Here is a 16,326-nt window from a genome sequence, read left to right as displayed (position 1 = left end):
GGTGTCTCCCCAACGGGAAGCTTTTTGACCGGCGGCGCCTGGGAAAGGCGAAGGGTGATAGGAAATCAATGGCGTCCCACCGCCTCTCGCCCGTGAGAAACAGTCGATCGGATTCTCAGGAAAGGCATCGCGCACTAAAGACGGAACTGCGGGAGAAGACAGTGACGGATGCTGTGTGTGGCGCCGCTCGCTTTGAACATTCAAAGCGATACTGACTCTTTTTTCTCTTCTGGCCACGATGCGCCGAGAGTTTGCTCCTGCAGACTTAGGTTCATTACGAATGCAAGAGGAGCGCTGCTCAGTGTTGCGAACACGTGTGTTGGAGTGATATATAACCGCAACTGGATACGAGATCAAAGTAGCTCCGGAGATCGTAGCCTGAGGCGTAAAAGTAGATTATCACCCTCAAAAGAACCCCAGGTAGTCCAAATTATCCGTAGTCCTACCCTGCGGCTCGTGCAGCATGTCGCCCGACAAGTAGGCTAACTCACCTTACGTATAAATCTGCTCCTAATTGATATTCGGTGTGTGTGTTTTTTTGTTTTTTGTTTTTGTTCTTTCACGGATCGCATTTACTACTGGAGACGTATTGCAGGTTAGGTTAGGCCAGGTTGGGTTTCTCTCAGAATCTGCAGGTTCAACGGAAGGCATACGAAACAAATGTGCGGTCGGCCACCCGCTGCTACTGCTTTTTCGTGGACCTCTCGTCTTTCATTGTAAAGCGGGATTTGAATTTTGGGAGCTCAAGGGGGAGCGACAACGTTCAACCTCTATGGATTTCCCCCACATATATTTTCCCCATCCGATAACGCCACGACGAACTGTTCAATTTGCCCTAAAATACGTATTGACTCGTAGATTTTGGTGATTGCTAGTGCTTAATCAGCCCAAACTTTCGGTTTGGGCTTCAGATCACTTTCTACTTCCCAACCGAATTGAGTGAACCTTTTTCACATATACGCATCGTGTCCTAGCGGCACTCCAGCGAATCGCTCTCGACGCGCGCCAAAACAAACCCACGTGGGTAACACGAAGGACCAAAACCGGCCCGGTGTGCGACCGACGAGCTCGCGTCGTTCGTGCGGTGTCCCAATGGCCCCCCACTTCTGTCGATCCCATCAAGCGCCATCTATTGAACACGGAGGTGACTTTGTCCGGCGGACTCAAGGTCATGCGCATGCGCCTAAGCAGTTCCGAAGAAGATCCATTGACAGAGAGATTGACGAGAAACAACGATGGAGGATGCAGGACCGCCTTTAGGTGTATGATGTGTCCAACCTTCTATGCTTCACGGGTCTCAACCACTACTACGCTACTTGAGAAAGATGCAGCCTACCTGGACTATATCCCACTGTGTGAATATGGGACGTGGGTGGGAAAAATTGTGGGAGAGTGGACTTTGCGGGCAGTAGAGTGAACATTCCATAAGAATGTGCAGGGCGGTCGCCACGACACCGCAGGTGGAACAGAGGCTCGTGTCACAGCATCTGATCATGCACTTGAATTGCGGGGTGAAAGCCACATTGAGTCGGAGTCTACGCAGGAGGGAGGTAAAATGGCGTAATAGACGGGCAAGGAAAGAAAACGACAAATTTGAGTCCACTGAATATACGAGAGATTGAGCCGTGATGTCCCGGCGCCATTGCTGCAGAATCAAGGGTTGAAACCATGCAGTTAGTCGGGTCCTTCTGTCACCTCTCGACAGCACAATGGGCAGCCGTTGCTACTCTGTCAGCCTCCTCATTGCCTCCTAGACCGCAGTGACCAGGAATCCACTGCAGGGATATATGGTGACCTTGATCTTGGTGGAGAATGTCTACTTCAATGGAGACTAGAGACCCACGAAGCCCCATGGTTTCCACACATTACAGAGCCAGAGCATCCCGAGAATCGGTGTAGACTACCCAGGCACGCGAAGGAAGTTGGGATATCTGCTGCAGAAACAGTAGAATGGCATACAGCTCCGCAGATATTGATGAAGTACGATGTGACAGACGATATCCACGTGCGACTGCATTACATGGGACAACAAAAGCACACGACGAACCATCCCGTGTGGAATATCCATCAGTGAAGACGGCAGTGTGGTCAGGATATCTAAGGTGCATCATGTCCGCTGCCAACTGCTGCAGAACTAAACGTGGCACTTGATGTTTTGGGACCTTGAGGCCAGTGACAGATATGGAGAGTGAGAGGAGCACAAGCGACCACGGAGGCGTTGTGGGAACTGTTGGGTGGATTGTGAACGGAAGAAGCTTTTAAAATGGATAAAATACCCCAGTGCGAAGGTAAAACAATGGGACGAGACGAACACAGACAAAGGGACGACGCACAGCACGACGGAAGAAGCTTGGGCCTCACTTTCATTAGATACTTGAAGAGAGCACTTTGACTTTGCCGATAAATTTTTGGTAGAAGGGGATGACGACGGTGGTGCGTTCTGAGGCGCATGTAATGGCGAATGGTTTCCATCTGCCGTAAGATTTCTATCGGTAGCTCACGGGCTTCGGCTATCACCATTCGAGTTTCCGTGACTCTCAGAACACCAAGACATATCCTCAGGCTTCGCGCAAGTATACACCGAAGTCGCTGTTCTTGAGTCTGGGAGACGTCATGCAGGACAGGGAGGCTGTACACAAGTGTACCACGAACTAAAGCGTGATGGAGGGCCAGAAGGGACTTCTCATCCATTCCCCACTTAGCTCCGGCAAAGTGACGGATGACAGATATCCACCGGTGGGCCTTGGTGTCTAAGTGTTCGACATGCTTCTTCCAGGACAGGCTGGAGTCCAGCATGACGCCCAGAAATCTGTGGTGTTTAACTTATCTCAACGGCGTATTACCAATGGAAAGCTGGCACTGGCGTATATCCTTCTTAGTAAAGGCTAGCGCTGCTGTTTTTTCAGCCGAGATATCCATGCCTGCTTCAGTGAGATACCGCCAAATCCTATCCAGCGAAAGCTGAAGACGACGGCGTATGGTTGGCCTTGATTTCCCAATTGTCCAAATACAAATGTCGTCGGCATAAATGGAAATTTAAACTCTTCGGCCAACGCAGCACTTTAGGCCTGTCATTACCAGATCGAAGAGAATTGGGCTTAAGACGCTCCCTTGTGGTACCCCATGAGCTAACGGAATATGCGGCGTGGACCCCTTACGCGTGCGAACAGAGAGTGCTCTTTCGCGCAGAAAATCCGCCAGCCACAAGAACATTCTGTCAGAGGCCTGGGCTTGCAGCAGTGCGTGCAGCACAAAGGGGTGACTGACGGTATCGTAAGCTCTTTTGACGTCCAGGAAAACCGCCATGACAATTATCTTATGGCTCTTGGCTTGCTCGACGGAGGTGACCAGGTCGAGGACCGAATCGATGGCGCTGCAATTGCGACGGAAACCTGTCATCTCCGCAGGGAAAGCTCCATGTCCCTCAAGCCACTATTCTAGCCTTTGCAGCACCATTCGCTCCAAAACTTTATCGAGACAACTTGTGAGGCTGACAGGGTGAAAGGAGGAGAGATCAGAAGGTTGCTTGCTCGGCTTTAACAGAGGGACAACTAACGCATCTGTCCAGCTCGCCGGCACTTCCCTGTTTCTCCATGAGGTGTTGTAGACATGGACCAGACAAGAATTACCCGCATCGCTAAGATTTCGGATGGCCCGATAAGTTATGCCGTCTGCACCTGGCGAGGAGTTGGCACGTGTGAGGGGTACGGCAGCCCAGAATTCGGCAACTGAAAAATCCATGTCCATCACGTCGTTGATCACTGGCTGTCTACCCGCAATGGCTTCTTGGCAAGTATGGTCATGAAATATTTCAGTCTGTGCAGCCTGCGACCTTGCAGAGATACTCTTACCAAAGTCGTGTGCCACGTCAACCTCAGATTTCTTGAGAGACAAAGTGAGTGCACCCAAAGGATTTCTAGGTGAAGGGGTCTTTGTCAGACTCCGGGCCACACGCCAAACCTCGGAGACACGAGCAAAAGGCGAGAGACCGGCGCAGAACTGGCGTCAACATCCTCTGTCCACAGCCTGTAGTTCCTTCTTGACAAGCCGTGCCGCACGCCGTGCTGCACACATTCCGTGCACATGCCGTGTGCCGACATTCGTCTCTAAAGCCTTCGGAAAACCCAGGGAAAACCTCAGACAGCACAGCCGGTGACAGGAGTAAAGTATATAAAAGAGCAAATGTGATGTGCAGCATCAAATACAACCTGGAGTGAGGAGCGGGGAAGCAGCGTATTGCACCTATGTTCCGCTGGTCGCATCATCGTGACATGTTGTATGAAACAACTAAGGAAAAAGGTGCTGGCTCAAGGATTCGAACCTAGATCCTTCTGATTTTCGGTCAGGGATGCTACCGTTACGCGACGACAGCCGGACTATCTCCCGACTCATTTCTAGAGCCTTAAGTACAGGCAGGACGGACAGCCTCTCCCCATTCTCTCGCATCTTTCTCACTCATTCAGACACGAGGCAGGGCGACACGTTATGAATACGACGTAAATAACGGGATAAATTGATTCCTTCCTACTCTGTCTGTTAACAGCAATGAAATTAACCGGAAACAAAATCACAACCGCATTCCACAAAATAAGGGCGCCAGAAAAAGAACCGGGTGGAGGCGGGTGAAGTTGCCAGCTGCGCCATTACTCTTGTGTCATCTTTCGCTCTCACTACAAGTAACCTCTTTCGTCCCTTTGTTTCCCAGAAATCGCTACAACCAACGCAAACAAAACAGCGACAGAAAGGAGACAAAATCGAGGAAAGAAACTGGCGAAGCGGCGAGCCAGCTGGTCTGAAACAACACATGGAAGTTCTCTCCATCGAGCTCACCTTACTTCAATTACCGCGCTCTGACAATGCCCTATCGATCTATCGCATGTAGCTATAGAGAAACGTAGACAGCGAATGTAAGTGAGGCGAAAGCAGTATGGCGTCGAAACATTCATTACGCAAGAGAAACCGAATGCTGCGCGGCCACAGTTCATGTAAATAAACTTAAGCAATGAACTCGCTCAGGATTGACAACAACGTCGAAATGTACATCTTTTCTGATTTGCTGGGAATTACATTCCTAAAATACAAGGACCGTTCAAGGTTGACCGGGACTTTTATTCCTTTAAATGCAATGGAAAATTCGGAAAACACCAAACTACGTCAGTTTTTTTCAAGTATTCACAATGCGCATCTATAGATAGCGCTTCCATTGCTGTGACAACTCTTTGATGCCTTTTGCGTAGAAACAAGTGGGGTGACGTCTAGCCACTGCAGGACATCTTCCTGGAGAGCTTCACCAGTGTAAAACGTCTTTTCTCCATGATGGTCTTTAAAGGCATAGTTCGCACCCGAATGAAACTGAAAACACAGCTGGATGTCCCCAACTCCCGGTCAATTCCATTCGTTCGAAATCGACGTATTTTCCGAGTTTACAGTATTTTCCTGTGGGCATCGGCAGCGCGGCCGAGTGCCGGGGGAGGAGCATATTACGGGAGGGGGCGGTTGGTTCGCGTGACGTATCGTGGCGTTGGTTCAGGGCTGGCGATAGGAAGCGCATCTCGACGCTGGGGAAACGGGAACGCCCTCTTGACGTCACATTGTCCTCAGAGAGACGTCGCGCACGCGTATCCTTCTCCGCGGAAAAGCCTGCTTGCGTGGGGCCCAAACAAATGATAAGCGCTTGGGGCTAGATCTGGGCTGTAAAGGGCAGGGGGCGAAATCTCCTAGCGCATTTCGGCCAGGTTTGCTGCCGTCCAATTCGCCGTTTGAGGCCGGGCATTGTCATGAAGAAGAATAACCCTTCCGGACAACATCCCATGACTTCTCTTGCGAATGGGGTTTCGCAGGGCACCGTTTATTAACGTGGAGTAGTACTGGGCGTTAATCGTGACCCATTGCTCCAAGAATTCCACATAGATGCCACTCCGCGTGTCACTGAAGACCGTTCCATGGGCTTCCCAGCAGACGGCTGCACCTTGCTTTACTTATGTCAGCATTCCATACTGCTTCTTTTTGTCTGTGGGGTAAAATGATGCGTTCAGATTTCATCACGTGTGATGACTGATTGCAAAAACTCGTCCCACTCGAATTGAAACCGGTTCAGCAACTGCTCCGACACTGCCATACGTGCTCCCTTCTGGTCACAAGTTAGTTGTCTTGGAACCCATCTTCTACAGGCTTTGCGGCTTAAGTGCTCGTGAATGATTGTCTTCACACTGTCGACAGTAACGGTCGGCTGCAATGTCCTGGACTGTTACTCGCCGGTTCTCGAGGACGTCTTGCTCGACGCCTGCGATGTTCACTAGCGTGACTGCAGTGGGACGAACGTGTCCATGTGGTTCATTCATCACCGCATCCCTCCCTTCGCCATACTATCTGCACGATTCGTACACTCTTCCCCTTGACACTGTTCGTTCCGTCATACTCTGCCTGTAATCTTTGCAAAATCTCAGCTCCTTTCACGTTCTCCTTTTCAAGGAACTCGATTATACATCTCTGTTCCACGGCTACAGACACGCTGCTCTCCACCATGGTAGCTGCCGCTGGTGTACGTGCTGCACATGCCGCTGATACGAGAAGGATCGCACTCCCTACTTCGAATGTTTTATTCAATTACATTGACTCAGTTGTTGTTCTTGAGCGATGGTGTCGGTCAACCTCGAGCGACCCATGTATAAGAACTTTGCCACGTCACAGGCTGATAGCCAATCATTGTACAGAATGATACCGTTATCGCTCCTGGTTTTTGGGAAGCGTGGTGGCGTACGCCTTTTTATGACAATTAACATAACAGCAGACGTGCTAGCAAAAGGTATGCGTGTCCCGTTTTCAACAAATCAGGGGAGGAAACAATGTCATTCGATATTATAGGTGGGCGACACAGACCGGCTCTACCTGTGCATTCGTAATCCCTGAGCTGTCGATTGAACGAAGCGCTAAGCTGTCGCACCCGACGTCGGCTGCTGTGGCCGAGCTGCATTCCATTCTTATGGCGCTTTCCTTCATTGTGTCCCGTCAACCACCGATGCACAGGACCATATACAGTGACTCCAAAACCGCCCTCCAAGCTCTGCAGTGCACCCTGGGCTCGAGCTCCCTCGCTCCACTGGTGTGTGACGTCCTCAGGGAGTATTCATGTGCTGTCACACAGACACATAACATCACCTTGCAGTGGATCCCAGGTCATTGTGGCGTCCCTGGGAATGAGGCTGCTGACCTACTTGCGAGACGGGCTCATGTGGCACGAGGCGTACCGACGCACCGTACGTATTTCACCCAAGCGGACGCGAAGCAAGCAATTGGTGCTCTCATGGGACGTCTGTGCAGTGAACACTGGCGCAGAAGTGTCCCGTCCCCTTCTACGTCGTTCCTGCGCAGGGTGGACCCAGATCTCCGTTTTTATATGCCGTCAGCGCTTCCTCGACCCATCACGTCGCTCATCTACAGGCTTCGCCTCAACGTGCCATACAGTGGACGACTTTTGTTTAAGCTCGGCATGGTCCCGTCCCCCAACTGCAGTCTGTGTGATGTAGTTGAGGACGTGGATCATATACTCCAAGACTGCCCGAGGTACAGTGCACACCGGTGTACCCTTGTGTCGTCCCTGTCTCGCCTGGATAATCGGCCATACTCCACCGAAAAGGTTCTTGGGTGCTGGCCAGCAAATCAGCTCATACCTGCCATGCGCGCCCTTGTGCAATTTCTCGTCTCGACGGACCTGTTTGACACACTGTGACACTCTTTGTTTTTAGTGCCTTGAGACTTCGCTTTTGGTGACAAGCTCGGTGATGATGTTCTCATTTATTCTTTCAAAGCGTTTCAAAGCGTCGAGGTTAGTGTAGTTTCCCTTTCTTTTATTAATAACGGGTCCTGGAGTAGCCAGTCCCGAGTGGCTCGAGACTACCATCTCCATTTTTTTCTTTTAAAATCAATCAATCAGGTGGGCGACGAACGTGTTATGCGGTGAAGTTTACGACTCATTGCTGCGATCTACAGTAACGGCAGTGATCGTTGTATGTTAATAATGACAGCGATGGTAGTACGTTAATAATGAAAGATAATTATGTGACTCTCTCCATGTAACATAGATTTTTGTTGTTACTATATGCATCTGTATTATCGTGATCCACTAACTTTTTGCATTGTTGCCCCCCCCCCCCCCCACACACACACATCTCTCTGTAATGCTTTCACGCCCTGAGCGTACTTTACTTCAATACCTCACTCAAGTGCGCGTATGCTAGTCGAAAAAGGCGTGAAAAAGATGCCGGTCTGGGACTATGTCATCATCGGCGTCATGCTGGTCGAAGTCAACGTACTGATTTTTACTTTGATGGCATCGCAAAGGAAGTACAACACGATGGACACAGTGTATCCCATAATCGTAAACCGGACTGATACGACAAAAAATAATGAGAAAGGTACAAGCCGATCATTTACTCGAAGCTGGCTATAAAACTATACGGAGTGCCGCGAGTACTTACAGCCCAGTATTCATCCAAGAGGGCGCGCTGCGGTGAAGAAGGCAACGAGTGCCGCTAAACACAATGCTACTTTTTTATACGACCGGCCGCCGCTATAAACGTAGTAAAGACGGCGGTTACCATCATTTCAATCCTTTTTTCCCCCCTAAGAGTGTGGGTAGCGTCGTGACTGTGAGATGAGATGAGGTGAGAAGCGGGACGGCGGTGGATGGGTCGATGTCCGGATTAGTAGGAAGTCGTTTGCGAAGTGAGTAGGGGTCAGTAACTTTGAATGTAGAATCATATTTTACGAAAGGCCCGTTTCCTCAGGGGAGGGAGGGACTATAGGCTGTGCGTTTTCGAGTATCTCTCGGCGGAAGAGCATATGATCATTTCGGATATTAACCGGCGTACCATTTCTGCAGCGCTCAAACTGTTTTTCCCGCGCCTTATATTGTATGCAGAGTTCAGTTAATTTTATTTGTGTGCTCGACACTCTTCTTGACTGCTCGATAGTTTTATTTTTCATTTTTTTTAGAGTGTCTATAATTTGTGTCGTCCAGGTAGCCAATCATTGGTCAAGCATCGTCTGCATGTTTCGGGGAAGTCTTTTCATGGGAAGATTTAGCCAATGATTTTACAGAATTCCCCTGAACCTGAACCCTGTGGAGTTGTGCTTGTACTAGCTCATCAAGGATCATTTGTGTGTTGGTGATTTTTGCGAAATTTGCACAATTGGACAGCAGCTGTTAGCTGGTCCTCCATTGATATTCCAAATTAGTTTGCTAAATGAGAAAATTAAGGCTAGTCCTAGTAGGAAATTAAAACACTTGTATATAACGCAAGCACACCTTGCGCAAGATGGCGATTGAAACTTAAATGATCACATAGGTGAAATTGATTTCGAATCTCCTTTACAGCGTTGCAACCAATATTTTTTAGGAGCTTATTAAAAATGCCGAGGTTATTTCGACACTGGATTGCAAAGTTGACCATCCACTTGCAAGGGGATTTCCCAATCTTTTTGTTCTGCATTTGGTGTTTGGTTCGCATATTGTTCTCCGCAATAAATATCGAAGGTGACGCTAATGTTTAACACCTTTCACTGTCCCTTGATGCCACCCTGGAAGTAACCTGTCTCTAAAATAATCTAATTGTTGTCTGCACGCAAGACGTCGAGCAACTGTTATAAAATTTGGATCCGCTAGCTAAATGTTGCTTAGAATAAGTGCTGCATATACAAAGGAATAGAACTGTGTTCTATGTAACGCGCTACACAACTGCATGTCGACACATTTTGTTAGTTTGGACTTCCCTAGAATGTCGCTAAAGTGAATTATAACCAACGAATAATAAAACATGCATCGGGAATTCGCATCGGTCCACCCGAAGGCAGAAGCGAGAGCGCGAGTGATTCAGTCAATAATTAATTGGCACAAAGACAATGTTTAAATAATGGAGCTCAGCCTAAAATAGAATCAAACTTACAAACAAGCTAACTTACTAATTTACTTACTAACTTACTAACTTAGAAACAAGCTAACGTTTATTCCATTCTTTATGGCGTGGAATTTTATATTTATTTATTCGATTACTAGTTCGGACAGTAGCTCAGTTTTTTTTTAATCTGTGCAGAACGCCACAGCAATCATCTATCTTCGATTTCTACACGTACTCGCAATACTATTTTATTTGATTTTATGCATAATAATAGACGGACCAACGTTTGATGGTCACTGGTAGTTATTGGTGCCTTTTATGATTTTCTAATATGCAGCATAGAAGACACGGACACAATTGGTTATGAACAAGAACGAGAAGTAGACCTGTATACTCTCAAGTAAGCGAAAATTTTATTAGGAAAGGGTATTTATACAGAAAATGCACGTGATTACGACTAACGACAGGCCGCATTCAAGAGGACACGCGCACAATATTACATTACCCGAAAGGACAAGATATGATAGATCAAACATCTGAGCATGAGAGCATACTAAGGTTGACAAAAGGCTGGTCTGTGTGCAAGTATTCCTTTTCAAGGTTGGTAAGAGATAAGGATGGGGAACTAATACATTTTTCTTCTAACATGTAGATAGAAAATGCCTCAGTTATCTCCCGCACTGTTTCATCACTATGCTTTTATAACGCAGAAGTCTATTCAAACCTAGGCGTGCATGAGCACTGGCTACATGGACAGCCAGATGACAGACAGCCAGAACATACTTCTGTGTTATCAAAACATAGGGATAAAACAGTGCAGGAGATAACGGGAATTTTCTATCTACAAGTTAAAAGAAAAATGCATTAGTTCCCCATCGTTATCTGTTACCAAACTTGAAAAGGAATGCTTGCACACAGACAAGCTTTTTGTCAACCTTTGTATGCTGTCATGCTCAGATGTTTGATCTATCATATCTTGTCCTTTCGGGTAATGTAATCTTGTGCGCGTGTCCTCTTGAATGCGGCCTGTCGTTAGCCGTGATCACGTGCATTTTCTGTATAAATACCCTTTCCTGATAAAATTTTCCCTTAGTTGAGAGTATCGAGGCGTACGTCTCGTTCTTGTTCATAATCAATTGTGTCCGTGTCTCCTATGCTGTATATTAGAAAATCATGAACCTGTACGAATTACCCCGCTTTGTCCCTCTAATTGGCGCCTTTTGCTGGATGTGAAAACAACAACAACAAAAAAAAAAAAAAAAAGAAAACCAAAACTCAGTTTCATTTTCAATTTTAAGCAAATAACAGGTTATTTCCTCGTCGTCCTCGAATTAACATGCAAGTCCGAACATAAAGGTGCGGATCGCGTGCACCATGGATAGGCTGGTAATCACAATACGAATGCGTATGAACGTAGTCGGTATTCGGATAGGAATACCACATGCTGTTTCTTTTTTCTTTCTTTTTTTTTACGCATTGTGGTGAAATAATCCTCTCACAAACACGTTCATTATAAAAAAATATATATACACTTCGAATTAAAAGGACTCAACATGACCAACTGAAACCACTGAGGTTGACTATGACCTGTTTCTTACAAAAGTTGATGAGACAGTAGTTCCCGTACGACTTTCCTCGTTGCTTGATGTCTATTGCTTGATGAATTATTATTATTATGATTATTACTTCTGCAAATAAATACTTAGAAAGGGCCTCCTTACGGATACAAACACGTAACATTCTAAATTCGGGAATCTAAAAAACGCTTCATATATAGAAAAATGTATTTATATTTCAAGTATTTCAAGTATTATTTTAAATACAATGTATATAAGTGTTGCGTTTCATAAGTTTTGCGTAATGCGCGGCCATAGCACACAATAAAGCCGTTGCGTCTCCAGTATACTTACAGGGGGACGTGGACGGATCGATGAACGCCTCATCACAAAGCCCCGGGTCAGGAGAAAGCGAGGGTCCAGACGATGGCAACCAGAAGCCATGGCTCGCGGCGAGAGGCTCGCGACAGTTCATGTTGCATGGCTGCTCTTTTCTCACCTGTCAATAGAAATAGCGGTGGTTATAGTACATTCACAAGCACGGCCCGTCACAACGAGCCTCGAGAACCAGCCTATGTGGTGGTCCAATAAGGGGAATGCATGAACCCCTTCTTGGAAGAGGTGTGGGCGGGTGTGGACATATTTTTCTGTGGCCATTTACACAAGGCAGGCAGACCGCTCCGAAATAGCACACCACTACCACCACCACCAGCATTTGCATAAATTCAAAGTGCCACCAAAAGCGTACACCTCCAATGGCAAGAAACAATATCATTGTCGATTGAAGGTCGGCCGGGGCGTGTTATCTCGTGAAGTTCTGCTTTTAGAGATCCTACGCTGATAACGTATATACACACTAAGAAGAGTCCCCACATAATATGCTCTGTGCCAAACGTACTCTGCCAAACACGTACTCAACATATGCCAAACATGCGCTGCGCCGAATCATGCAGTCGTCATCGCTTGTGATTTGAGGAGAAACCGGGGCGTACGCCTTTTCAATTAACGTGTATTTTAATTGATAAAAAGGCGAAGGATTTTGCCATTTTCACAAAGTCGGGAAAGATAACTGTTTCGTTCTGAATTTCGACTGAAAAATGTACCTTCAGCCTGAAGAAAATCGAAGGACTTGCACAGACAAACAAGACACGGCTCATTGGCCTGTCTGTTTGTGCGTGTCCTTCGGTTTCCCTCAGGCTCAGTCTACATTTAACAACCGATATGCAAAACCAGTTTGCTTGCGTCATCTTTCACGCTTCATTCTGAGTAACAGTTAGTACTGAACGTGTTGTGCGGTGAAGTTCTGTGTTTAGAGTGTAGCTTTGCGTACATGAAACAGCATACAGAAACAGAACGACATGGCAAAGTTTGCCTCATAGGTCTTCAACAAGTACACAACTTAGAGCTCGAGCCACGAAAGGCTTTTACGAACCCAGCGCTCGTATAGGCAGTCGTCGTGGACGCAGTACTCACAGCTAACGCGAGGGAGCCATTCCACGGGCTCTATTCTAATGGGAAGCTGAGTGCGACAAAGTAGCGACGCCAGCCCTCTGAAAGTCCTGGCGTGCACTACATTGTGTAGCTCTGTAAAGGTATACGGTGTCGATAACAACCCAGAGACAGTCGGGAACCGGAAATGGCGGCGGAAATTTTCTGTGCGTGGCAGCTGCAAAATAATTCGACCTTTTCCCCAGGCGTGTTGCCAAGGCACGGAGAACATTCTTGTGCTACTTGTTCTTAAGCTATAATGATCTCCTTCTTTATGTCCGACGATTGTAGAATGGACACTGCCTCTTTCTAGAGCAAAAATTCCAGTTTCGCAGTTCTTCTAGTCCTTCCTTCTATCCATCTTCTTTGAGGAGAATTTGCTCTCCTCACTGGTGTATGACGTACATTTCGCTGATCTACACTGGTTATATCGCAACGTGAGAAACCGAACGCGTCAGCCGACAAATTCTGCTGCTCCCAAAGTGAACACCTTCCCGCCTCCCACCAATACAAAAAAGAAAAACCAAAAATAAAGCGACGCTGACACTATACCGACTCCCCCTCAAGCACACAGCTCCCAGAACTGTTCCAGGTGCAACGAAACGCAATGACGATGTTATGTAATGTTGTGTTCCTACACGGTTTGTTTTTGTCTTTCTGCACATGTGAGACTCTTCTATGTCTGACGCACCGCTAATTGGCTCAAGCGCAACCACCGCAGAAGCACCCATAACCAACGTCTCTCGCTGAGCCAATGTCGCTAGTTATCGAATATTTCTCAGCGAGATAATTAAGATCGGACTACAGCATAGCAGGAAGTACGACGACAGGTCATCGACTGTATTGACTTCTTTTTATTGAGAGCGTCTGTCTGTGTCCCCCATGCATGGGTCGATACTGAAATTATCGTCTCAGGTGTTGCTAATGGCGCCTGACGACGAGGTCCAAGGGTCCACGCGTGCAAATGATATATCCGGGATTGATGTAAGACAGTTGATAGAATACGTTCTTCGGCCACTTTCAAGCGTCCGTACGTTGTGTAGTGGTTACACGAAGGAAGTTACAGAAAGAGGAAAGGGACTACCAAGTGCCTCAGTAAATGATTGCAACATCTGTATCAAAACTTGCTCGTTCCCCGGTCCTGGTTCCCATCGGCGGTGATACCATGCTTCGTTATTCGAAATACCTGCGCTGCAGCACATGCGCAGAAGTGGGGCTATGCGCTCTCTCCTAACACACCGGTGCTTTCCAAGGCTACCGGTGAACGTAGAATCAGTCCTGGTCTTCCATTGTAAACAAAGTCATGAACAACATTATGCGTATAGGTTATTTTTTTTTTAAATAGCTTAGTCTCGTAACCTTGAACTCGCGACGAGCGACGAAAACATGGCAAGAATCTTCCCCCCCCCCATTCCCCCCTCCCCCGATATTACATGGTACAAACGTTTCCGAAATGAGGGCAGACAAACTCGCGAAGAATTCTAATTTCGAAGTGGACACGAGCTCGTTTCATTTTACACGTGCCGTCTGCCAAGATGCCCAACACACGAGCCTGTTAGTGGCGACTGTCGAGAAGTGTCGTTGCTCCTATAAACCCTAAGCCCAACTTAAATTACATTTCAGCGATCTCGGACTGAGTTCGATTGAATTCGATTTTAGATCGACTCACTTTGGGGAGAGCAGGACAAACGTATAGGCCAGCGTGATATCCGTAGTGACGCGCACTATGTAGAAAACTATTTGGCGTTACTTCTTCCCGCCTGCTATCAAATAATGAAGTTCATTGCGAGAGTCACTTGCATCCGTTCTCGATGTTTCATCGTTTCAATATGCTGCCATCCTCACCTTGACATACTATGTGCGTGCTTTTTGTCTTTATCTTGTCCCTTGCATTGTCCTTGCAAGGTTATATTGCTTGCTATGTACTGTTCCCAGCCTGTGGTACTCTACTGTTGGCCTGCAGTGGATCCCTGTACGGCACATGGACATCAGTCGCGTAGCCGAACTGTAGTTTTAAAAATGAACTTCACCGCACAGCACTCTCCTAGCCAACAATGATCTCCAGTGACATCGTTCTCTGCCGTAAGTTGTTGAAAACGGGAGGCGTACGCCTTTTTCTGACGCTTATGCAGAAATGTTAATTGTCACAAAAAGGCGTACGCCCCGCACTTTCCACAAATCAAGAGTGATAGAGATATCACACTGTGCAATGGTTGGTTTTCAGCGTGCTATATGGTGAAGTTCATTTTAAAGAGTGTGGGGTTTCGGGGGCTCAACAATTTCTTTCTCGAACACGTACCTTCGGTAGTTCATTTGGGAGAGGGAAAAGAAGGGAGAAATCATCCTCCCCTGTGTAAAGTCCTCATAGAACCCCTCCCGAAATATCTTTCCTTTTTTTCTTTCTTTTTTTTTTTCTGGCTGCGCTACTACTGGCCATGACTCCGGCTACTGACTGGTCACGATGCAGCTGACTCCGAACAACAACAATAGATGATGACGATGAGATGGGGTGTTTCACCGCTGACCCGGAAGCACTGCATGCGTACCATCAAAATCCCGAGCTAACATATATTTGACAGGTACGGATGCGAAGCGTATATGTTTTTCAACATCCAGTAGCCCTTGACTGCACCAGAAAGTGGTCGACAGCGGCGGCTCCAATATAGTTGGGCTTCATAGAATTGACCCCCTACTCTTTCATACAGGTTACCACCACGGACATCACCCGCACACTGCGAGAATAAATTCAACGGCTCCGACTGACTGTCTGATTCACAAATGCGTTTCTTGGTCGATTTGGAGAGAAGATTCGCAGTATATTCTGATAGAATGCTATCGCTTTTGACGCCGTGTAAGTGTGGGGTCATTAGCCTGCTCACCATCGGCAGACTGCACAATGTTCACTTACGTATCTTCCGAAGGTCATAGAGGGTACGAGGGTACGTGATTTTACGATGTTACTATCCACGTTCTCCCATAAGCTTCCTACACAACCGCGGTCTCAACAGCCGTCTCCGTATTGTATCCTCTACCATTATCGACATCATCAACGTAAACACAACAGGGAGATGAGGAAGAAAATGTAAACACAAAGGACACACAGCAGAATTGTATTATATTGTATCGTTTGAAGATGACGGTAATGGTGGCGGGTGCCCTAGAAGGAAAAAAGAAAAAGGAAGACAACGAAGGAACGAAAAAAGGAAAGAGGAAGACACGCGCCAGAGGGCTCAGAAAGCAGGACGATATGAAGGAACCCGAGAGCTAAGTAACCGTAAGTAAGTAACCGGAGAAAAATGCTCAATGGCAAATGCTTATCTGAGCTAGCGACTTACTGATACCTGCTGTCTGGCAATAAGAGTTTTTTTTCTCCCCAAAAATGGTTC

General features: G+C 47.1%; 1 protein-coding gene and 1 long non-coding RNA gene across 2 annotated transcripts in view; one reads left to right on the top strand and one right to left on the bottom strand.

The window, feature by feature from the left end:
• Nucleotides 1-16,326, bottom strand: part of LOC135388763 (zwei Ig domain protein zig-8-like) — a 240,217-nt gene that overhangs the window by 1,965 nt on the left and 221,926 nt on the right. The window contains exon 5 of the mRNA XM_064618540.1: nt 11,807-11,951. Coding sequence (XP_064474610.1) covers nt 11,854-11,951 — 98 coding nt within the window. The 3' untranslated portion in view covers nt 11,807-11,853. The remainder of the gene's footprint in view (nt 1-11,806; nt 11,952-16,326) is intronic.
• The window catches only part of LOC135388764 (uncharacterized), a 146,197-nt gene that overhangs the window by 55,343 nt on the left and 74,528 nt on the right, over nt 1-16,326 (top strand). The window lies entirely within an intron of this gene.

Source organism: Ornithodoros turicata, chromosome 3, assembly GCF_037126465.1.
Source record: "Ornithodoros turicata isolate Travis chromosome 3, ASM3712646v1, whole genome shotgun sequence".
In the NCBI taxonomy this organism is placed as follows: Eukaryota; Metazoa; Arthropoda; class Arachnida; order Ixodida; family Argasidae; genus Ornithodoros; species Ornithodoros turicata.
Note: the sequence above shows the minus strand (reverse complement) of the source record. Positions and strands in the feature narration are given on the sequence as shown.